At 36.9% G+C, this 25,147-nt stretch overlaps 1 protein-coding gene across 1 annotated transcript in view; it reads left to right on the top strand.

Moving 5' to 3' along the window:
- Window positions 1–358: 358 nt before the first annotated feature.
- Window positions 359–25,147, top strand: part of FBXW7 (F-box and WD repeat domain containing 7) — a 101,865-nt gene continuing 77,076 nt past the window's right edge. The window contains exon 1 of the mRNA XM_008635711.2: window positions 359–916. Within this exon, the coding sequence (XP_008633933.1) occupies window positions 428–916 (489 nt within the window). The 5' untranslated portion in view covers window positions 359–427. The remainder of the gene's footprint in view (window positions 917–25,147) is intronic.

The raw sequence follows: 25,147 nt of genomic DNA, 5'->3' as shown, positions 1-25,147 counted from the left end.
TGAAATGATCCATGTCCAATTTTTTGCAAGTAGTATTGCATACTTGTATCTTCTGTTAGCATGAATGTTAATGGTTCTTGTGGATTCTCTAGGAGGGCAACTAGTTCTTCTGAATTTTGCAGAATCTGGTGCTTAAAGAGACCATGATCAGACAGTTTGACAGAACAAATAATGCTCTTGCTAGAAAGTTGCCTGCAGTTTATTTGGGTTTTTCTAGTTGTGTGTCGAGTAGAAATTATTCCTTGTTTCCTGGAAGTTTTTAGTTGCTAGGAATAATACAGTGAAATAGGGTCTTACTGCTTTATCTAATAAAAAAATATAACTTTTGTAATTTTCTGCTTTTTCTTTATCTCCTTAGAATGTGAAGGCATTTGCATCTTCAGATAGCCTAGCCAAGGTCCAAGAAGTAGCAAGCTGGCTTTTGGAAATGAATCAGGAACTGCTCTCTGTGGGCAGCAAGAGGCGGCGAACTGGTGGATCTCTTCGAGGTAATGCTTCCTCAAGCCAAGTAGATGAGGAGCAGATGAATCGGGTCGTAGAAGAGGAGGAGCAGCAGCAAAGACGACAACAAGAGGAGCAGCACATTGGGAGGAATGGGGAGATAGGAGGAGAAGAACCTGGATTTGATGGCAGGCATGAGTCTCAGCAGGAACAGTTAGAAGAAAATAATAATAGACTTATTACAGTGGATGAAGATTCTACTTGTAACCAAGAAGAAGATGATGATGAACATGCTGGTGATCAAGAGGAGGAGGTGGAAGAGGAGGAGGAAATGGACCAGGACAGTGATGATTTTGATCAGTCTGATGACAGCAGTAGAGAAGATGAACATGCTAACAGTAATAGTGTCACAAATTCCAATAGCCTCATGGACTTGCCCATTCACCAGTCATCACCATTCTACATGAAGACAAAGGTGAGAAGCTACATTTTTTTGTGCTCTTAATCCTCATTAACTTCGGATTTTGGAAATAAAATGGCATATTTAGCATAAACTAAAGTTTTACAATGAAGCAAAGATTTTATTTCCTAAAGAGTTTACGATGAAGAATTTATGCACTCCACAAAAACTATGCTATTTTAGCTGTTAATATTCAAAATATTTGCATGCATTTGATATGCAAATATACTACTGTATATTTTAAGGAATAGTGTTCTGATGACTACGGTCAAAATACCAAGATGTTTCTTTATAAATATTTTTACTTAAGACCTTCCTGGCATTATTTATGATATTTTCCTTCTCCAAGTGGGCAAGAAGGAAAGGTAAGCAATTGTACATGTGTTATGTTCTCAGACGAGATCTGAAAAGATCTTAGACAAGATCTGATTTCATCTCGGTTAAAACATTGTCATGAAAAAGTAGGGTGGAATATTATAGAAACATGAAGGTCTTCCTGCTGGCCTGCTGGGTTCCTTGACAAAATACTGGTTAAAGAAAGTGTGATAGCCAGTCATTCAGTTAGAAAATCGTTACATAATGTCTTATGTTATCCTGCTTGTGAGGACCTTGAACCCGTGTGCTGGTCATTGCTTCAGATTTGCAGTAAGAATATGGAAATTAATCTTCATCTTTATTTCTACTTATATCACCTAATGTTTTAGATTAAAGAAAGTTATTGGGTTATTGCCTGCAGTGTGCATTCATACTTCACTGTATTTTCCGAATTCTTTGGGAAGGAGGAATTCTATTAACTCTTAGGAGCAGAAAAACAATGAAAGCAGTGTTATTGACTAGTAAGAAAGAGGAGCAGGCCTTCTTCTGGAAGAATGTTGTTCCTAAGCCTATATACTAATTTCTTTTTCTTACTCATTAATTGTTAATAGAACACCTAGCCTCCTCTCACCTTTCAAAAAACAAAACCTTTTAAATTTTACTTAAAAATGTAATTAAAACCTGATGTAAAACAAAACCACAAAAACCAGTCATTTAACATAAGTTAACAGGTTGAGTATGAACATAAATTTATAGAGATGGATAATCAGTCTTGAAGATGCACCTGAACAGGTATATAGGATGAACATTTGCTTTTGGAATCTGCAGCGATGTTTTTGTTAGTAACAACAGTATGCAATTCACTCCCATGTTTAAAGTATCTCAGCTAAAATCTTTGCTTTTTGAAAAGTTGTAATTTTTCACATGAGTTTTTTATATAATTTTATATTTATAGTTCTAGTCTTCAAGGTACTGAAGTATGTTCTTTCTAATTTGGAGTGAAATACTGTCATATTTCATATAATTGAATTGGATTTTACAACTGAAATTCTTGGTTTTATTTCAATGCATTAGTTTTCCTGGATTAGTGTGACTTACTGAGTATCATATAATAACTTGCATCCAGTATGGACAATATTTAATGGAGGAAATTTTTATACTCAAAAATGTGTTTTTAAGTCTCTGAGTTGGAAACTTGTTGAAGTGCTTTGTAAGTAACTATACTCAAATTATGTACAGGCAGAGCGGAGCGTAATTTTCAGTGGTCAGTTCTGAAGTTTTTTTTTATTGACTTCAATAATGAATGTAGCTTTTTCTTTCTTTTCTTGAGATGTATTTGACATGAACTGAAACAAGCCATTTTAGCCTGAAGGAAGCTGTCTGAAATATCTTTGTACAGATGCAAAATTTCTGTGTGGTCTGATAGTTGCTCTGCATATTCAATGCAGGGCTGGCCATTTTTGTCTGTGCTCTGTCCTCAGGCTGTGCCTCTGCAAGAATTGTTGGGGACTCAGGTAGCAAACCATATCTGGGAATTTTTTCATAGTGCAGGTCTGTTTTATTAAGTTTCAACTGTGTACCTGAAGTATCAGCACAGGTTAGAAAGCTGCTTGAGCTGGCACTGCTCAGCACAATGGCTACACATAAAAACTGACAACATGCAACATTAATGTTACCAATTCATTAATAAACCAACATTTAACCACAGGAGGACATTCTATGTTACAAAGTGTTGTGGAAATACATCTGTGTGAGCATGAGTGAATTACCAGAGCAAAAATAAGCATGACTAATTAATATGCTGCTTTTGATAAAAAAAGGAGTGTTAGCACATTTGTCAGCTGTATTTACAAGTAATTTCTGCTTCTACCTGTTGAAGATAGACTCATCCTAGGAACTTGAACCTGGTGAACTTATTTTTAGCTTTTCAGACGTGTTTCTCAGCATTAGTAGTCGAGTACAGTTCTCATAACTCTCACTGAATTACCTTGCTGTGTGCTGTACTCTGTGAAACTTGCTTTGTGGCACCATTATAGGGAGTGATGGCTGAATGCCCTACTTCATGTTTGTGTGTCAGATGTAAACCTGTCTCCTCAAAGGCATGCATTCCTGATGCAACACAGTTTGCTCTGCTTCTACATATGGGCAGCACACTTTCACCACTATCAAATACCAAGAGATAATAGTGAGATTGGACAAAATACCAACTGCTACTTCTGCAGGTGCTGTTGTGCAACTCATCTTAGCTTTTTAATATCTCTGTTCTTTGTCCTTCTACTTTGTCTTCTTTTCCTCATAAACTAAATAAAGTTTCTCTTTAATTGGACTTTGTTTTTGCTTGTTGACCTGCAGACTTGTGTGTGGCTAAGGGAGGAAATATCGTATTTCCCACATAACACTACAGTGTTGGGTTTGCTCATGTCAACACTAAACTGCTTGGGTTTGCTGCCTGTCACCTTAGCAGCAAGCTCGCTGTGTTCTACCTGATAAATTTCATCAGAAGCATAAATCCCATTGTATTTATATAAAAAGAATTTTTATAGATACTTACGTTTTATATAATGTTTATATAATACATACATAAATATATAAAAATACGTAAAATACTTGCCTCATACTACTGTTCTGTGCAAATAACTGATTTAATTGCTGCCATAATATTGTGAAAATGTTATGACTAATGGGCATGGGCACTTGAAATGAGAAGGACAGTGGTTCAGGAGAGACTTCGTTGCATTCACCAACACCACAAAGGAATCCAGAAAGATCTTTGTGGTTACCTTCGTGATCTCCTGCATAAAATATTAGGCTGCTCTGTATTGACTTCAGTGCAAGCTAAAGCTTATTTTTAGAAAAATGTCACTGTTTGCAAACAGGAAACTGTGCAGCAAGGCAAGTCCCTCAAGCCTAGTTTAATAGTTTGTTAGTTATCATCAGTGTTTAAACTTCTTCACCTTTACTCTGCTCTGCCTTCTTCCTGTCATCTGACTTTTTTTGACCATTACAATTTCGTTTTATTTTCATGTTGTATTGAAGAGCTGTTTAACAAATTTGGTTTTTTATCCGCATATGTTAAGAAATCAAGTTCTTCCCTGGAAGATCTCTTAAAAGTAAATAATAAGGCAAATATATCCATTGGGCATACTTTTCTATTTTTTGTTCTTGTTACGAACAAAACTTCCCTGAGCACTTTGATATGGGAACATTTGTCCTGAATTGCAGATATCTTTGTATCTTGATCAACAATCTGAATGAGGGGATCAAGTGCACCCTCAGTCAGTTTGCAGGTGACATCAAGTTGGGTGGGAGTGTTGATCTGCTGGAGGGCAGGAAGGCTCCACAGAGGGGTCTGGACAGGCTGGATAGATGGGCCAAGGCCAATTGTGTGAGGTTCGACAAGGCCAAGTGCCGGATCCTGCTCTTGGCTCACATCTGCCACATTCAGTGCTACAGGCATAGGCAAAGTGGCTGGAAAGCTGCCCAGCAGAAAAGGACCTGGGAGTGCTGGTAAAGAGCAGCTGAACATAAGCCAGTGTGTGCCCAGGTGGCCAAGAAGGCCAATGGCATCCTGGTTTGTATCAGCACTAGAGTGGCCAGCAGCACCAGGGCAGTGATTGTCCCTCTGTACTCAGCACTGGTGAGGCCACACCTCAAGTGCTGTGTTCAGTTCTGGGCCCCTCACTACAAGACAGACATTGAGGGGCTGGAGCATGTCCAGAGAAGGGCAGTGAGGTTGGTGAAGGTTCTGGAGCACAAGTCCTGTGAGGAGCAGCTGAGAGAGCTGGAGTTGTTTAGCCTGGAGAAAAGGAGGCTCAGGATTGACCTTATCACTCTCTACAGATACCTGAAAGAAGGGCGTAGCCAGGTGAGGGTCAGCCTCTTCTCCCAGGTAACAAGTGATAGGACAAGAGAAATTGGCCTGAAGTTGCACCAGGTTTAGATTGGATATTAGGATACATTCCTTCAGGGAAAGGTTTGTCAAATGCCGGAACAGGCTCCCCAGGGAGGTGGTTGAGTTACTGTCCTTGGACGTATTAAAAGACATGTAGATGTAGCACTTAGGGACATGGTTTAGTGTTTGACTTGTAGTAGTGTTAGATTAATGGTTGGACTTAATGATCTCAGATCTTTTCCAACCTAAATGATTCTATGATATCAGAACTGCGATTAAAACTCAGTAGCAACTGTGCCAAGGACAGTTAAAATTTGCTTATGCAATGTATTTACCTATTTATATACCAAATAATTCCATGCATTGGGATTTCATGTTTGACTGATTTGCCTAATATGATGCAAGCCTTTTTCAGAGAGCTTTCTTTTCTATAAGGTTGGCCTGTGTCCTTTGTACCTAGAGAATTGATGCTCAGTTGTATTAAAGTGACCAGAGATTTCTCACATGTTAAATACTTTACTGTTTGTTAGTTTTTACTCCAGTTGATCTGTGTCTTATCAAATGTTGTCATATCTGTTTTAAAAATACTAAATAGCACAAGAGAGCTAAGTAAATATGTATAGTAGTCAGACAAAAACATGTTATTGATGCTGATTCTTCACTGATTGCATTGTATTTGTGGCATTTCCATTTCCAGTGCTCCGTGATGATTTTGTATTAATTGAATTCTGCTGGGTAACAATTAACCACCACATAAGCAAACAAATGCACTTACATCCCATGTTTCTTAGCAACTGCACTTAAATCCTTTTATCCCTCTGTACATGTGGGATTCTGTTGCAATGCAAGGACAAGAATGTATTACTGGTAGTTGCTGCCACTGTGAAATAGCTCATGTAAATTAACATTCTTGCTTACATGAGATTTAAATTGTTTGCCTACCTGTGCTTATACTCTTGAAATTGTAGTACTAGCAGATATATCATGCCAGCAATATTTTGTGTTTATCAAAAGTGGTGTTTATGGCAGAGGCGGTACTGGCATGATTTTGTGGAAGAAAATTTCATCAATCCTGTTAATCCTATTTTATGTCAGCCGGTGCATTATTTTCTCTTGTACTGACACCTGGGTTTCAGCATAGGGTTATCCAGGTTGTACTTTGTTTACTTTTACAAGTGTTTTTTCTGTAAATCATTAGGTTTATTTGATATTTCTGAAATATTTTGGTTGTTCTAATTCCTAAAAAATATTTTTGATCATAATACATATAATCTTTAACTTGTTCCAGTTTTTTTTGTCTTTGTTTGCATAACTGTTCCTGTAACTCCCAGTTTCATAGTTTTTAAATATTAATGACTTCAGTGTACTTACATGTTTTGGTTTTAATTGACATTTTTGGCTCCCATTAAGATGAGTTGTGTTTCTTGAACTGCTGCAAGCCTTTCATATTGAGAGGAGCATTGGCTTCTGGGTTATCTTAGAAATTGTTTCTGAACTGTTACAGTAATTTACAGGTTCATTCATCTCTGGTTTGGGTTTGACGTGTTTTGTGGGGAAAAAAGTCATGATCACTTGTATGCAAGCTCCTACAAATCTAACTTTGTTCAATTAGGTGTTCTTAATCTAAAATTCAACATTACATGTTTTTAATATTAAATGTCTCTAATGTCCCACCTCAGTTAGGAAATAATCGCTTTAAAAAAACAATTAAACACATGAATTCATGAAAAGCATTAGCTCCATTATTTCCAGCAAATATTGTCACAGATTTCTATGGTTAGGGAAAATAGCTACTTGATATCTGACTAACAGGAGTGAAATGTAAGGACCTGAATTTTAAAATCCAAGTGAGCAGGTAGAGGAGGAAGATTGTTAGCTGGTGCGTAGCCATTTTTCTTGTTCGGTGTTTCAGAAGACACTTTTGTCTGCTCTGCTTGACTGGAGGGATTTCTGAAGGAGTGGTGGAGCCCATTTATGTGAGATGCTGTATCCTTCTGGACAACAGGCACTGTTCAACAAGAGTCTTTGCAACAACCCTCTATTACTTTAGCATTTATTTCTTTTTCTTCTATTGAGGCTGTCATAAAACTTAGCAAATTAGGTTATATGGATGTGAAACATTACTTCTGTGTTAACTGTTTGGATTGTGATGGTGACTTCTCATAACGGGTCAGGCATTCGTGCGTGCAGAACCGTCCAATTACTTCACTAATTAGTCTCCTCTTCAGATGCAGGTTTGCTTGTTGCAGGATTGTGAGTTGTGCTTGTTTTGTTGGTTACCAGAGCTTCCGAGGAAACAGAAAACAGATTAGCTAAAATGAAGATTAAAAATTCGTGTATAGTTGCATCTACAACCACAAAAAACACTTTTATACCCTTTCATCAGTTGTCATATTTTAGCTTTGCTTCATTACTAAAGGTAATAAGATGATTTTTTTAATGGATAGATTTAATACATAACATATATTACAGACAACAATGGTAAAGGCTGAGAAGCAGTTTAATTTTCATGTAAAACCAGTGTACTTTGACTGCAGCATTCTCTGCCATACTATGTACCATACTGTCCATTTGGCTGTAAGTCACAAGAGCGTGTGTGTAAGTAATGGTGCTGTTCAAGAGTGCCTTTTCTTTGTTGTTTATTGACATGGGAGAGTGGAGGGAGGGAAGACAAGAGATTAGCTGGATTGACTTTGGGTGGGCTGGAAGAGGCTGTACCACAGGAAAACTTGTCCCTTGGAGCTTAAATACCCATCTTTTCAGTTCTGAAACAAATCTAAAGCCGTGATCACATACAGAGCTTTCATTCTTAAGTAGTGCAGGCTGGGACAGAGTTTTTTGCTGCAAGGTGACTGGTCTAAGCTTGTATATAGAGCCACAGAGATGAGAAGGATTTATTTTTTCAGGGGGTTTTGGCTTTGTGTGGAAAGATAGCATTAATTTTTTAAACTGAGGAAGCCTCAGATTACGCTGGGTACTTTGTGCATATGTGAAGTGAAAAGGACTCCTGTGTGAAAGTCTGCACTTATTGTCAGAATTATTGATACACTAAAAGCAGGATAGGGGGATAAGGGGGAATCAAAGATGATTACAGAAATGCTGATCCTTGGAAGCGGATTTACTTTTTGTGTACAGGCAGTACATGCCATTAGGCAAAAGTTGAGGTGTGTGTAGGTGGAGGGTGGTTTGTAAGTGTGTGTTAATATTTTTCTCCTTCTCTGAGCAGCAGAGGGGGCTGCTATTGCTTTGCTGCAGCCCCATGCAGACTTGTGCGGATTTCCTTTGCAAAGGTTTTCCTTAAATGTAACTGGAAAAAAAGGACTCAGTATTTTTTATTTGTCAAGAAATATGTTTCCAGTATAGAAAATGATGTAGGAATATTTCCTTTAAAAGAACCAGTATTAAACTTATTTTCAGAGGGCTTGTGTGATGAGAATGCAATGTATAGTTCTCTGCTCTGAGTACACAGGAGAAAGAGAAAAAATTTCACACTACAAAAAGAGATTGTTATTTTTACCTGGTTTTTTGCAAGGATCACAAGCAAGGTATGTAGATTCTTCATGCCTTTCAGTTAATGCTTTAAAGGGTTTTTAACTAAGTAATTGCTTAAAGCTGTGTCAGAAAAGCTACACATAAAAATTGCTCCGATTGTTGAAAAAAGGCAACAAAAAAGCATTGACAATTTTTTTTTCTCTTATTCCTTCCTATGATTCTCCTTTCTAATTGAAACTTCTTTCTCATCACTCTTTAAAAGCTTAGGAACTGGCAAATTTTTCCTCCCTTGGTTATTCTGAACTACACCACTAAAGTGCAATTAGTCAAGTAAGTGAATAAATGGTCTTTACATTTATTTAGTCTTGTTCAACTTATTCATCAGTGACCTGGATGAAGGGAGAGAGTGCACCCTCAGCAGTTTGCTGGTGGTACAAAACTAGATTTGACAGATACACCGGCAGGCTGTGCTGCCATTCAGAAGGACCTGGGCAGGCCGGAGAGTTGGGTGGAGAGGAATCTGACAAAGTTCAACAAAAGGAAGTGCAGGTCCTGCCCCTGCGGAAGAATAACCCCAGGCACCAGTGCAGGTTGGGGGCTGACCTGCTGGAAAGCAGCTCTGCAGAGAAGGTCCTGAGGTCCCTGAACCAGCAGTGCTCTTGTGGCCAGGAAGGCTAATGGTGTCGCAGAGAGCATTAGGAAGAGCATTGCCAGCAGGGGAAGAGAGGTGATCCTGCCCCTTTACTCAGCCCTGGTGAGGCACATCTGGAGTGCTGTGTCCGGTTCTGGGCTCCTCAGTACAAGAGTACACGGAGCTCCTGGAATGAGTCCAGTGGAAGGCTAATGAAATGATGAAGACACTGGAGCATGTCTCTTATGAGGAAAGGCTGAGAGAGCTGAGCCTGTTCATCCTTGAGAAGAGATAATTGAAGAGGGGATCTTAACAAGGCATGCAAATACTTTAAGGGTAGGTATTCAGAGATTGGGGTCAGACTCTTCATTGGTGCCCAGGGACAGGATAAGGGGTGATGAGCACAAACTGAGACACAGGAAGTTCCATCTGAATATGAAGAAAAACTTTCCTTTGAGGGTGACAGCACTGGAACAGCCTGCTCAAAGAGCCTGTGGAGTCTCCTTCTATGGAAATACTCAAAACTTGCCTGGACATGATCCTGTGCAACCTGCTCCAGGTGAACCTGCTGTAGCAGAGAACTGGACTGGAGGATCTCCAAAGGTCCCTTCCAACGATTCTGTGATTCATAACTGCCAGTTGGAATTAGTTTTGCATTACCATGACAGTTTAGTTATTTTCAAGCAAGTTTTGTTGTTTTAAAATACATTTTCTTTTTACAATTCTGATACAGAGCCTTGTTTTTGTATTGGGCAGTAATAACTTTAGAAATATTCATACTTGGGAGATTAATATAAATCAACACTTCTAACCTTTGATTTCTTTCTCATTTATATACCCCACAGTTTAGTGCTAATCATTCCAAGCATGCAGGATCACTTGGCAAGGTTACACAACTGTCATTAGATGTAGTTTGTTAAATATTAAAGCATCCATGGAAGGAATGCAGATTCTTTGTTTCTCTGTAGATTGCAAGGTACTTCCCCAATTTTACTAACCTGCAGCATGCTTTACTACAAACACCAGTGTTTTGTTTGAAAAGTACTTCTTACTTGCTGTGCTTTTACTTGGCTATATTAATTTATTATTAACATAAATTAATTATAATTAATTATTATGATGATTTGTCAGCTGTGCTTCTGCATTTTCTAAATAGAATTGTTCCTACACTTTCACTTGTACATAAAACTGATGTGTTAAATAATTGCCGTTCTGCTAATTTTTCCTACTCTGTAAGTGGATCTTGAAGTTTTCCAATAGCTATGTGGCCTATGTGTGTAGTAATGTGGTTATTATTGATAGAGTTTGTGGCTTACCTAAGAACTTTGCTATCTAGTTCAGCTTTCTCATGCAAAGTTCTTGAAATACTTAGTCATTAAGTTTGACTGTAAAGTGTCACAGTCAAATTAAGGGAATTTATAATAAATTCTGTGGTTTTTTCTTTATGTAGGGTGTCTTACCACTTTTCAGTATGATTTTTACAAATATTACAACAATTAAAGGACAGTGCTAATATATAATTTGTGAAGTAATTCTGTATAGAGAGTACAATCAAGAATCTTAGTGCCTAGGAAGGAAGACAGGTAGTTTAAGAGAAAACATTGATTCTGACAGTTTAGGTCATAGTTTGTACTACAAAGTTCTATTTAATAAGTAGATTTTAATTGATTTTCTCTTTTCCCTTCTTTGCAGAAAGTTGCTTTTTTTTTTTTTTAAACGTGGAAAGAGGTAGTGCTGATTTAGTTTCTCATTACAGAGATTGCTTACTAGACTGAAGTCCTAGCTGAGTAAGACACAAGCAATTTTCTACTTCTGTGCCAATAATTGAGGTCAGTCTTTAAACTCCAGTCAAGGGATTTACCTCAACTAGCCATGCTGGAAAATAAATGTACAGAGCTTTGGATCATGCCAGTCGTCTCTGTTGAGGCATCTGACAATATACAATTGCCCTTTCTTTGCAGTGAAGCCTACATCAGAGCATACACCTTCCATTTCCTGGTGGTTCTTACCAGACATGTCTCGTATGTTCTCCTAAACATATGTGTAATTCTTTTGTAGCTATGTTGGTTGGTTGTTCAGTTTCCTAAAGTAGGAAAGTTGCCAGCCACCTTGGGCAGGGGTGTGCAGAAACAGGGTAAAGTACTTGAATTGTCCCTTGGTTGCTTGGCTTATGCATTGCTCCCTAAAGGTAATTATTGGGGAGTTACTTATGTATGTTACTCAAACTTCCATATCAGTTTACTTTATGTAGAATAAATTAAGTTGATGCCTTCAGGATAACTACCAGAAGCAGTGTCTTGTTGTTGCAAATTTTTTTGTAGACTTAGAAGTCAGTGTCGGTTCAGCGCCCACGTGGTTTTTGGTCTGCATCTTTGTTGTCAAAATGAAAATGAGCTTTTTTTTTCAAAGAAAAGAAAGAAAAAAATGTGCAGTAGTACTATTTCAACTCACCGATTGTGTGACAACAACATTATGAAGTAGAAATCATGCAAACATGCTTCAGAATCCTTTCAGTATGCTTACTCTGTTGGGATACGTGACTTGTCTAACAAATACATTTGAGAGCTCTGCCCCTCTTAAATATGCCATTTGTTCCTTTTGTTGTTCTTGACTATGTGGCACATGCTATTGCCTGATGTGATCGTTAGCCCAAATATTTCCAGTCTGTAGTGATACAGCTGTATTTACTCAAGCATTTATCAGTGGATGCCGTTGCTCCGAGTGTCGGTATTAAGCTGCTTCTCCGTTTGAAGCTTAACTGAAGTTGGTATTACTAGTTATAAAACTTAATGCAAATGATGAATCAAAGTGTAGAGCAAGTAAAACTTTTGCTGGGGAGTTAGTTTTTGGTTTTGTTGACACCTCCTTTCCCAAACGGTTGTTAAATATTCTTGTAGCTATGAATTTGAAGTGTATGCTTAAAAAATACAAGTTATGAACAGTAAATTTCTTGCGTTTGCTGATGTTTGTGCTTATAAAATCATGAGATCTGAAATTAGCTTAGGGGGCTGGAGGAATAGAAACTGATCTGAAGACCAAAACTAAGTTTAACACCTGCTGCAGGACTAACATTTTTTTCCTGATAAGTTTCTCACTCAGAGCTATTTTGCAGATTACAGTATGTCCTTTATTTCTGTAGGAGAGTTTTCATTATCTGCAGAACATGTGGTTATTCAGCAAAATGTGCACACTGAAGGTATTTTCATACCTTTATAAATTCATGAGTATAAGGAGAAAAACTAGACAATGTCAATTTCTCTGCTAGTTTAATAATTTCTGAACAGGCAGAATGTTTAAAACCAAAATTTCCAAGCTGTCTCAGCTCATGTTTGAACAGACAGCATCTAATGTCCATCATCAAAGGATGATTTTTGACACATGAATTGTTCTTTGCGAGTACATGGTGTCTGATCTGTGCATGCAGCTGTGCTTGTGTAGTAATGATATAGTGCATTTTGTGTAGACTTATTGATGAGCTGTTATGTTTTGTTTATGTGAATGTTTTACAGTTTGGTTTATTGGTGAAATTTCTATTATAAAAATCCCTGTAAAACCTAGAACAGGTATTTCTAGAAAGGATTCTTTTTGTCACAGGCATCTTCTCCCTTTTTTTCCATAGTGTGGTTAATGAAGATGCTGTCTAAACTTCATGCAAAATTTTTGAGACTTCTGCCCATTCTCTTCTGGCCAAACAAGTTCAGGAATTCACCAAATCATTGTAAAATGTATTTTATGTTAACAAAACTTTATGTGCCTTGACTCTGTATGGTATAACTTTTGATGTAATATTACATATAGTTAAGTGTTACTGAGATTTTAAAGGAGAAAATCACGAGTTCTTGTGGATAGATAGGTATCTTGATGATAACCAGTAAAAAGCATTGCTGTTGGGCATCTTTTCTGTTCTTCTGTCTTATTTCTCCTTTCTACTCTTGCTAATTTTAAATTTTGTTTCTTTAGTTTGTAACAAGAGGAATTGGAAAGAGGGAGAGGACCTGAGAAGGACACAATTACTAAAGAAGTGCAGAGATTTCTATCCCAAGTCAAGATGGTCCCAACTATTTCTTCATAAAACCTTGCTTCTTTTAATGCTTGTTCTTACTGAAAGGTGATGTTTTCTACCGACTTCACTACCAGACCACATATTGCATAGTATGAAAGGAGCAAATTGTGAATTTTAGTAGTACTCAGTGTAATTCAGTCTTGGAAGACAATGGCTATACTTTCCAGCTGTGTCATGACATATTACTCAGTTAATGCTAATAAAATTTTAATACATTTTTTCAATCCCTGGCGCCTCTGTGAAGTGGAAAATGTACTTATCGCCACCACAGATTGCCAGCAGGGATAAATTCCACCTTATTCATCATCAGAAGTCATTACTACTTTCAAGTAAAGTATTAGCAACATTTCCTGTAAGTGCAAATCACATTCTTACTCAGTCGATGTTTCAAAGTGGGCAGGAGACCCTTTGTTCTTCTCATTTAAATTATGGAGTGTCCCTTAAGGATGGCAGCTACCATGATCATTATTGATCCAAATATATTGAGTACTAAAAATAATTAAAAGACAACAAATAATAAACACACTTTTTGCCAATGTCTTAATTCCTTCAGTTGTGATCCCTTGGTCAGATTTTCTAAAACACACAGAAAATAAGTGACTTAATTAAAATGAATGCGTAAAAATAAAATAAAGAAAGAAGAAGCGACACAGCTAAATAGAAGAAATCAGACCAAAAATCATTCAATATGGATCACTTATTCGTGCCAAATGTAATAATGTTGTCCCTTGACTTCTAAGCTGGACTTCAACCAAAAGAAGGACACTTTCAGTTGGTACTCAGAGGCACTTACCCTTCTGCACAATTTTTGGCTTTGGTATAAACCACTAGTATTCCATGCCCTAGGGCAAGTGTGCTGCACACTGTGTGTTCAGGTATTCCCGTATATTTGTTTTGGAGGACAGGCTGTTGACAGACTCTGACTCTTCCCACACTGTGCCAGGCAGAATTTGGTGCTGGTGCACTGCATGTCTTTCTTGGCAGGGTTTAGTATCAGAATGCCCCTAAATGTAAAGCTGGATTTAGTTGACCATATACTAAATGTAAATTCTATTAAATATGTATGAGCATTTTAAATAATAAAAGTGATATTTGAACAAATCAGAGAAAAACCAGTGTTTGTTAAATAAAAACACACTGCCCTTTCCTCTGGAAAACAAAGAAAAAGGTGAAAAAAGGAAAAACAAAGGTCAGGTGGCAATCACCATACCAGTCAAGAATGCCAGCCCTTCCACATCCTACCTGCTTTTTTCTGTGCTCTAAGCATTCTTTACTTCACATATCTTGAGGTTTATAAATAGCCTCACACCCCTTTGCAGTATGCTTTTACCAGCTGAAAAGGATTATATAGCTTAATTTGGCACTATCAAATGAATGCCATTGTAACAATCAGTTGTTGCATTTGTTAGATTTATGTGTATTTATGTATTTTACAGTGCTGGTAAGAAAAATAGTCTCATATCAAAAGAAAACCTTGAAAACCATTTTGTTTCAAGCATACAAACTGTAATACTTTGCATTGTTTGGCCTTTTAACTTGGTAGTAGTCAATGTAGCTAATCTGAAGAGTGTTGTCACGGTTTTAATTTTTTTTTGATGCTGAATAAACACTGTCTGGACAGAATTCCGCTACGGAAGAAAAAAAATTGTTTAGGTGTGTAAGGTGGCAGAAATATTTTTAATACCTTTTTGATGTTTTGGGGCTTTTTCTTGTTTCCATTTAATATGTAGAAAGAAAGGTCTAAGTCCAAACCTCATTTTTGACAGTGCTTTTTGTACATTATTTAGAAACTGATAAACATGTTTTAAGTATTTTAGTACTGCCTTGTGTATTTTTGTGTGTGTAGGTATATAAGTAGAGAATTTCTTATTAAAAGTCTTGCATTTTACATGGAAGGGTGATATAGCGATAAGAAAAGCTGAATTTTGCAGTATGGAAAACTAATTTTTCAGTTTCCTATCTTCCCTTTTCATAACAGCAGCCTCCTTGCTGAAAACCACCTGCTTTCTCCTTCCCCCAGCTTATTCTCAGCTGGGAATTTGGCTTGCATTTTAATCCAGTGTTAAATATTGCATGACTTCTCTACCTGTTGTAGTTCTTAATTCTTGTCTCAGCTTTATTTAAAGGTGCAAAACCAGCATAAATAAGTGGTCAGCAAATAAATTCCTGCAGAGCAGCTGTAGAAATTCTTTTTAACAGCTGTTGCAACACTGGCTAAAGAGTTAAACTTGCTTGTCCAACAAGTCGTGTTATAGCCAATGAGAACTGGGCAGACATTTCTGGAATATTTGTAAAATGCAAGATGATGCAGCTGGATTTCTGTCGCATACCTGGAATGTTTTCTGAAATATTTAACGGCGAAATGAAGACACGTGCTTTAAAGATAGTTTAAAAAAAAGTGACAATGACAACAAGACCCCATAGTACAGTAAATACAGGAATAAAGTTAGGGGACTTGTAAAGTTAGGGGACTTGTACAGAAAAGCCAGATGATAGAGGCCTCTGGTTTCAAATGGTTACGTAAGGTAGGAATTCTCTTTTTTTAGATGCTCATGGTTAAGTATTTTTTTAATGTTATGATAGCATCATTAGTAGTGGTATTATCTAGTCTCGCCAATATGTACTTTACTAGCCAGTCTATGTTGCTTTCATAAACACTTCATGAGACCTTACAACCCATTATCTTGTGCAAATGCAGATGTGCTCTATTGTGGTAGTACTGTCATGACTGAGGGCAGATCGTATGCTTATAGCTGCATGTACCTGCAAGTTCCCCTCCCTTGCTTTTGAGATGGAATTCTGCACTTGTTGAGAAGCCTAGGAAGCTGTCATCACTGACATCTTTTTGGGACCCGCATTACATGCTAAGGGATCCATGGACAAAGAGAGGTGATCTAATAGCTCGTTTTGCCCAAAGGTGGCAGTTTTGACTGCTCCCCATTTCTAAACAGTCTCTTCGTGCATCTGGCCCCTTTGTGAGCTGTATATACAGTTGCTAATCTAGTGGATAAGTGACTTAGCAACAACAAAACTTGAGGATTTTCAGGTATCCTACTTACTGGAGTTCTTTCAGACCTCACAAGCCTGATAAATTTTACTGCCAGTTTATGGAAGAGCTGGAAAAACTGGCCAAAGCTAGAAGGGAGGAGTTTTCTTCTTTTTGCTGCTAGAGTCTCCATTGGACATTTTTGTTTCCTTTCAGCTGTAAAGACAATCAGCTGTGGGATTGAACAGATCTAGTAGAGCTCTTGTTTTGTTACAGAGTGACATTCAAACTCACTTGAATTGGTGGTTGCAATTAGAAACTAAAAGTAGTGAACCCTTGCTATTGGTTAGTGTGACTTGCTGCTGGTATTAAATACACAAGTATTTAAATCCAGTAGGTCAAATCTGAGTCTCATTTTATTTCTCTGTGCACTCACATTCAAATGCCAGGATGCTTAAACATATATGAGCATGCATATAGGCATGAAAAATATGTAATAGGTGTGTTTATCTGATGATCTCCCTTTGCTGATATACTTGATATTTCATCTTTCCTGGCCTTGACAAGTGGACTTCAGAGAATGCTATCTTGCATAATGTGAAGTGTTTTGCCAGACAGCAGCTTTACCATCATTCTTATCTATATTTTTTCGGACATTTAGAATTTTTTTTCAATATAGGAGTGTTATACAAGTTGTACTGTCTTCCACCAGCAGTTACAAAAGGCGTAGCTCCTTCTTGCTCTTCCACGGCAAAAACTGTAAGGTAGCTCTTTTGTATTAGATAGAATCCTTTTTCATCACAGTAGTTTTTAATGACCATGCCTTGATATGATTTCAGAGCCTGAATTATAACCAGGAAATATCATTTGAGTTAATCCAAGTTCAGAAAATCTGGATTATTCTTCACTGTGTTCTTAAGCTTTGTTGCCAAAGAAAACAAGGCTTCTGCAGTTGAAACTTTTATATGTCATTGTCTGTCATCCTTTCCAGACTGTATACATCTCTTGGCTAATTTTCACACCATTTGGCAAAGAGAGATTAAGATTACACAAGTTTGCAAGATGAATAGAGGGTAGGTGGGAAAGGGAGAGACTGCTGAGGAGGAGGTGTACAAGGTGACTATCACCTCTTTAGGCATCATTGAATCCTTGTGGAATTGGGTTTTGCTGTGATCATGTAGACAGGTTCAGTCAACATTTGTCCCTTCCTTTGCACCATAGAAGCCATTTATCAGTCAACACTCACAGTTACCCATAAGCCTGAAATAAAGCTTTGCTGTGGCTGGACTGTTCAGAGTGATGCTTCCATGTAGGTCTGCTGACACTATGGGACCACAGGCCTTGGAAAAACGGTAGTGTAACACAAGTGCAATTGAGATGGCATGATAATCTAACCTGGAGCCAGGCTTCGTTCTTTCTGTGGCTTGTGTTACAACAGGTTTACACTTGAGTTTTTTTCATGGACTATGGAAAAGGCCATCAGTTTGCATGTTCTGCTAGTAGTTTTGCCCCTTTTGCATACTATTCAAGTGTACACTTTTAAGGACATTTGGATCTCATAAGATCAAAATTATCCTTTCCATTGATTTCTTTTATACCTTCTTCAGAAGTCTGGGTTGTTATGTTTTCTTGTAAGTGCAGATTTTTGTATTGGGTAAACTTGGATACAACAGAAGCATTTTAGAGCAATGGGGTTTTATCTCTCCAGCACCACTAATACAGTTGCAGTTAACTCTTGTACAGCAGTGCCTTTTATCTATACAGCTTATTCATTTGCCTGTAGAAAGCAGGCTAATGTGCAATGTGCAATTTGAAAACTAGTTATATATTGGTATTAGAAATCCCTCACATACACTTGGGACCGCAGTCACTGGATAAGTAGTTAATGGTGTAGTATAGGCTGCCGTGCTTTGCTGACAAAGTGGTTCTCAGTCCTTCTAGGCATGGTCAGGAACCAAAATGAATATAAAGTCAATAGTAACACTTGTGTATAATGTAAATTAAAGCACATTCTCAATGCTACGGTTATGCAGAGCTTACTACAGATGTTTTTTAGGAAATAAATTATCAAATATATTCAAAGGAGTATTATGTTACTATGATTAATTTGAGACGGTGACTTTTGAAATGTTGCAGTGCCCTGCTTTATCCATTTGAGGGCAGCTGTTCACCGATGTTAAGGACTGTGGAGAACCTGTGGGGTTTTGCTGTCTGCATTTTAGTTTTTCTATACTTGCAAATACTTCATTTAGGTCTTTCTAGTTCTTGTACTGTTCCATCACCATATTAAAATGTCATGATTTTGTTTGGGTTTTTTTCCAGTAATGTTAATATGCAAAACAACTCTAGAAGAAAACTCTGTAAAGTTTGCATGAACTGGTTTTTGGTGTTGGAATAATTTCTTAGATCCACGTCTTAAAACTATGGCCTTCCTGAGTTCAGTATACCGAGAGCTAGTTAATTTTGTAACATTTGCTTCCTGGTAAGCAGCTCCTAAAAAGCTGACTTTGAACTAACTCGGACTGGAAGGTGTAAAGATTATTGATGCTTTATACATGCTTTCATTTTACAGACACCTCTCTTCACTGGACTGGCCAAAAAGAAACAGGAGTCTTCTGGATTATTATGTTTACAGTTGAAAATCCATGACAGACTTAACTTGAGCTTAAAAATACTATATTTTCAGGCACTTTATGCCATCTCATTTCAAATGTGATCTTCTGATTAAAAGGACAGACAGGCATTTAAAAAGAGCACCACTGGAAATCAACCCAAATGTATTTAGAAACAGGATGTTACAAAAATGTATTACAAAGCACTAAAGCTCAAATTTTTGTAATTTCACATTTGTCATGTTATTACATGTTCTCACCCCATATAATGCAAAAATACACACTTTTAAAGATAAAAGCAACAGAGTGGCTGCTTCAACTTTACATTTGAAGCTTAAATTAGAATTATATTTATGATATGTATGTACTGTACAAATGCAAAAGTAAGTGATATCTGCTATATGCAATGTATTTCTGACACTTCTGAGATAGCCTTCACCATTTTTGTCTTCTCTCTTACTGCTTAAATTAGACTGTCTTTTATTTTCTGACTAGGGACTTTCACTTATTAGAAGTTTATAACTGTTCAGCATTAGCGTGTGACCTTTAAACATTACTGTAAGACAGTGATATCTACAGTCAGTAATGTGTAGCAAATACAAGACTAATAACTAGAGTGATGGTACGTGGAAGTAAAATTGGGACAGGATCTCGTCTGCTAATGTGAGTCTTTTTCCTGGGAGACAATGATAAAAAAGCAGGGTAAAATAGACACAGGTAAGAACTAAAGGTTTTCTTTATTGCTGTGGTAAACTATGAAATTTAGCTTTGCAATTTCACACTGGACAAAAGAAAGGGCCTTATTTTGCCATGGCTTTATGTGCATAGAAAGGGGACTACTCTATTTGTGAACATGATCCTTTTTTTCAGCTAGAAGTGCGTCCCTGTGGAATAACTCTAGAATAGTTTGGAAGTTCCTGGCGAAAAAACAATGTACCACTGGGACTTTATCTCAAACCACAAAGAAGAAGGGCTGACAATACCGAGTTTTGTGTTTTCAGAGGTGTGAGAATAACGTGTGACTCGAAAGTTGAGTGGTGAGCAGTGCTTGGAGAATGCAATACTTGAGTCTTGTTTACTCCCCAGTTTTATGTAAATCTGTAAATGGGCCAAGTTATGTTCCTGTTTTGCACGTATGTTATGAGCTAATATTTTTTTAAAAAAGGAGGGGAGGAAGCCTCTAAAGTAGTAAGATGCTAGGTTCTTGTATCAACTAATAACAGCTGGTGATCTGCCACACTCTCAAATTCTTTGAAGCACCTGTGCAATGACTCTTAAAACTGAGTTTATTCCAGCAGTTTCTCTTAGTGCACACAGACAGTTCTGTATGCAATGAAATGAAATATTGAGTATTTATTAAAGGAGAAAGTAAGGCTTGCTTTGTACAGAATATTGTATCTGATCCTGATCTGATCTCTAATCATGTTTATATAATTACATTATGTATTATATATTACACTTTGGTAAACTTCACACTTTGTTGGAACAATCGAGATGGTGACCAGCTCATCAAAAATAGAAAACTGATCTGTTGCTTCTTTTTGAATGATACATCAGTAGGGTATGTGAGTTGATCTCTTTTGAGCTGTTGGTTCTGTTCTTCACTTTAGTGATTCAAAGTAGAAACAAAAGGCTGCTCTTTTCCCTCTTTGGATTAAAGTGAAATTTTCGTATTTGAATAAAACCAAGATTCTGAGACAATTATTCTGAAGCATTTTCAGTCAAATGAAAGCCTAGTATTTGTATAAAACATGAAATAATTCAGAATGAAGTTTTAATGTAATGCCATTACTGTTGTGTACAGGCTAATGGTAAACTGCTGCTTGGGGTTTATAGGAGGAAGTATAAAGTAAGAAATGTAAAGAGTCTTTTAGAAGAAAATGTATGTCTAAATGTGCTTTAGAATAACATCTGAATGGGATGGTAGAAAAGAAAACCAGCCATCTGTGCATGAAAATACTGTGCCACCCAGCTTTTCTGTATGCAACATCTGTAAAGAAATAAGGATTGTCTTGTTTGTCTGAGAAAAACACTGTGTTATAAGTAGGTGCTTACTGGAATGTATATATACTCTCAGTGAAATGTTAGGGATTTTTTTCTTTTTTTCTTTTTTTTTTTTTTTTTTTTTTAAATAAAAAGCTTTCCACATGCAGATGTTTGGTCAGGGAGGCCCTCTATATGCAAATGAAACATGCTTACAGCTTGGCTTTTTGAAGGGGAAACAAAGGGCTAAGTGGAAATGCTAATACAGTCATATTTTAATGCTGTCTTTTGTCAAGTTACATTGTTGTGCTCCAAGCATTAAAGCATTTCTGCACTCCCTCTTTTGCCCTCACATAATTATACAGTTAATTATCTTTGCTGTTTTGTGCAGAAAGAGACTTGTAAGATTTCTTAATGGTCATTTATTCACTGTGTTTTGGACTGTATGACTCAGTTCGTACAAGGGCTTTGATGGTTTTCTGCATCTCTTCTCAGCAGTTTCATATGACATCTTCACAGCCTTCTGTTTCTTGCTACTTAGTTTTGCTCAAAATGTTTTCAAAATATGAATATGGTTTTAAGAAACATGTCCAAGTATAGGCACCGGAAAGGGATTTTGGGAACATAGAGAGATTGTAGGAAAGCTAATTTAATCAAGAAGTTATTCAAAATGGAAGTAAACTAATTGTGGAAAATCTGAGTAATAGACATTGCTGTTCTAGCTTTGTTCAGTGGAGTAAGAACATTTTTCCTGAAAAATGGCCCTCAGGTTTGTTGCTAAGGGCAGGCAGACCTCTCCCACCATCCTTCAAGAGATGCTTGGAGGAAGAGCCCTCTTCCTTTACCTTTGGTGTGATGAATAGGCCTGAGCAAACTGGTACCCAAACTTGTGGGAAATGAGTTGGCCAGAAGAGGGAAAGCGACTGTACCATTGCATCCTTAGAGCCAAAGCTGCCCGGATGTTGCTCCCCCTACGGTGGCAGGGAGAGAGGAGGAGGTGCAGACTGGAGTACCTGCACATGAGTAAAGAAGGCCAGGAGGAAGGAACTAAAAATCATAATGTAGGTGAAAATACAGTGATAGCATCTACTTCTATTACACTAGCAAGTTTTGTACCAATTTTTAGGAGACTCTTAATTTTTTTTCAAGTTTTAAAAACCCATTTTTATTTCCTTTTTTAACATTTGGACAATATATTATGTTTTTAGAGACTGTGGCTGAGGAAGAGCAAAGTCCAGATCAGTTTTTCATTTAATTTTATTGGCAGTCCAGAAGAAATCTGCTTGGGGAAGTGATAGAGTTGATACTGCAGCAACACTGTTACCCTCTGAATCTCCTTGCAATCTCCTTGGATTCCCCTTCTGAAAGCATAATACCAACTTGTTAAAAAAAAAAAAAAAAAAAAAAAAAACCAACAAAAAACCAAAACAAAATTTAAAAAAAATTCTTCCTTTAAAGTGCAGGTATAAGTGGCTGTGTCTATTAAAACTCCAGGCAGTCATTATTTTCTTCTTTTTCAATCTGCAGATCCCTTTTTGGAGAAGGGCTCTTCTGACATTGCAGGGGAGGTCCACCAGCTGTTTGACTGACACGAGCAGTCTGCCTGCCCCTTGGTGGTTTAATTCCTGTCTATACTAGGATAGCTTGCACTTCACTGAGCAGCAGACAGGTCAGGACACTTGGCAGGAGAACGTTGAGAGACAAAGGCAGCAGGCTGTGGGGAGCTGATTCACCAGTCTGAAACTTTAAAAAAAACCCCAAAACATGCAACTTTAAAGCAAAGTTTTTAGCAATGTTCTTGCAGTGTTAGTAACTGACTCGACAAAGTAAGAACGATAAAATGTCCAAACCTGGGAAAACTGCCATCAGCCATGGCTTGGTTCCTGTTGATCTTAAAAGTGCCAAAGAACCTCTACCACACCAAACCGTGATGAAGATATTTAGCATCAGCATCATTGCACAGGGCTTGCCCTTCTGCCGTAGGCGGGTAAGTGTAAAAGTCTTTAAAACTTGGATTTTCATCACTTGCTTGTAGCTCAGTGCTTTGTCATGGTGCATTCATTCCATGAGGAAGTACTTACGTCCGTTATTATCTATTCACTCAGAGTGCCATACAGGAGCTTTTTGGTAATTCATTAATTCTTGTGCTTTAATTTAATTAAAATCTGTACATGTTGTCTTAGCTATTACTCATTTAAAGGAACACTCCAGGGATTCTTTTATAGCTGTAACCATGTAGGTGAAAACAAATGCTGTACAAAATAGGTGCACTCATAAATGTGTATTTTGCTGCTATTCAGTCTTTTAGGTCATGAAGGTAGTTTGGTGTATAATTCATTGAACTCAGTTCTGAATTGTACTGGCATATGCAACTTGTTGGATATTAGAGAATTTTAAAATGTTAAACTAATTAATATTTAAACATTTTTAGTACGAATTCTTGAAATATGATTTTAATACTTTTGTAACTCAGTAAGGGAGATAGCATTTTTCGCTGTTACATAAAATAAAAATAGCATGTTACTATGTGGAGGTTGCGATATAGTTTATATATAGACAATCCTAGTCTGACAAACTATCACGGGTCTTATACTACAGCTTCAGGAACCATATGAATTAAGTGGCTCTTAAAATACATTTTATGAGTTTTCTCTTGCTGCTGAATAACTGCTGTTTCTGTTTATTGATGCAAGTTTTTAAATCTAGCTCACTTTTTGTAAATATGCTGGCTTTCTTTGAATGTCAACTTACTACTTTTTAGCAAACTTAGTTACGTTCCAGACAAAATTTAAATTGGATAAGATCACCTTGTAAGGTTTGATTTTTTCGTACTAGAATGTTTCTTATATGTAAAAGGTACATGGCATGCAGTGAAAGCCAGGAACATAATGTCAGTCTGCAAAAATGCAAAATTTAGAATATATATATATATATATATACACACACGTGACTGTTTAATATTTCATCATGTGCATTTCAGAAAAATATTTTTCTGAAATTAGATATTATGCATATGTGTTTGCTGAACATGGAATAGGAACATTTCATAATATTGAAAGTGATAAAGTAAGTTTCTGTATTTTAATAGAGTGATTTAAATTTTTTTAATGTGATTTGGAAACTGTTTACTTGAAAATAAACATTTGGAATATGTTTGGATAGTTTTAGTTCCTTTGTCTTGGATAAAGCATAGAATACAGTGTAGAAGATAAATTTAGTAGATATACTTCACAAGTCTTTTTGTGGCTATATTAACATGGTGTACTGTTGGAACTTTAATGCTGATGTCTTATGTGTGTATTTTCTGTAATGAGAAATATGATCAGACATTAACTTATCACATATACAAAAAAAACCAGAACAACCAAACCCCACCAAAATCTAAAGCAGTCTTCTTAAGATTTTGCACTGTTCCAAAATGACCAGAATTATCTCATTTTGTCCTGTCCTACACCCCGTTCAGTCAGTCAGTTTAATGTTTTATTTCTAGGAGGGTTTGGAAAGCTGTTCAGCATCTACTTTTCTTTTAGCATTAGGACTAAGGAGAAAATTTAGAAGTGCTGTAAATGTATGTTTTACCAGCTAAGCTATCATCAATTTATCTTGTATTCTGAAACTAACAATTCTCAGTATGATGGCTGCTGATAATGGAAAATATGGGAGCTCCACCTTTAGTCCCATGCCTTGCAGCACTCAAAGCCTGCATGTAACTCCCAGCGATTACCATATTGGGTTCCTTCCATGCTAACGCACGGAGGTTGCATACAAGATCCGCATGTAAAAAAAATCCCATAGTAGAACCCAACCTAATTTCTCATATCAACAGATGAGAGAATCAATACTTGTGTTTTCTAGATTTATTCTTTTGTTAAACATAACAACAACCAAAAAAGTCTTTTTATGCAAAATAGGACTTTTGACACAAAGTCTTCACCAATATGCAAGTTTTAGTTTTATTTTTTAAAAATTCTACTTTTCATTTAGTAAGTAATGCATTGAATTATTTAGTATTTTATGTTCAGAGCTAAGTTTGATGTGCCTTGGAACATGACCTACCATTTTCTTCCAGGTTATTGACTTGGCAATATATCAATGCCAACTTTTTTTGGGAAGAGTGTATGATTGGGCCATTCAGACATTGACCTGACTGTAATACTGACCTTCTCCTTGTTTGAACTCATTTCTTCCCCTCCTTAATTGTACATTAGACCTAACAAAACATCTTTAAAATGTGTACTGTGATCCTTGAGAGCAAAAATACTTCCGTTATGA

Source organism: Corvus brachyrhynchos, unplaced genomic scaffold (assembly GCF_000691975.1).
Source record: "Corvus brachyrhynchos isolate BGI_N302 unplaced genomic scaffold, ASM69197v1 scaffold175, whole genome shotgun sequence".
Lineage (NCBI taxonomy): Eukaryota > Metazoa > Chordata > Aves > Passeriformes > Corvidae > Corvus > Corvus brachyrhynchos.
Note: the sequence above shows the minus strand (reverse complement) of the source record. Positions and strands in the feature narration are given on the sequence as shown.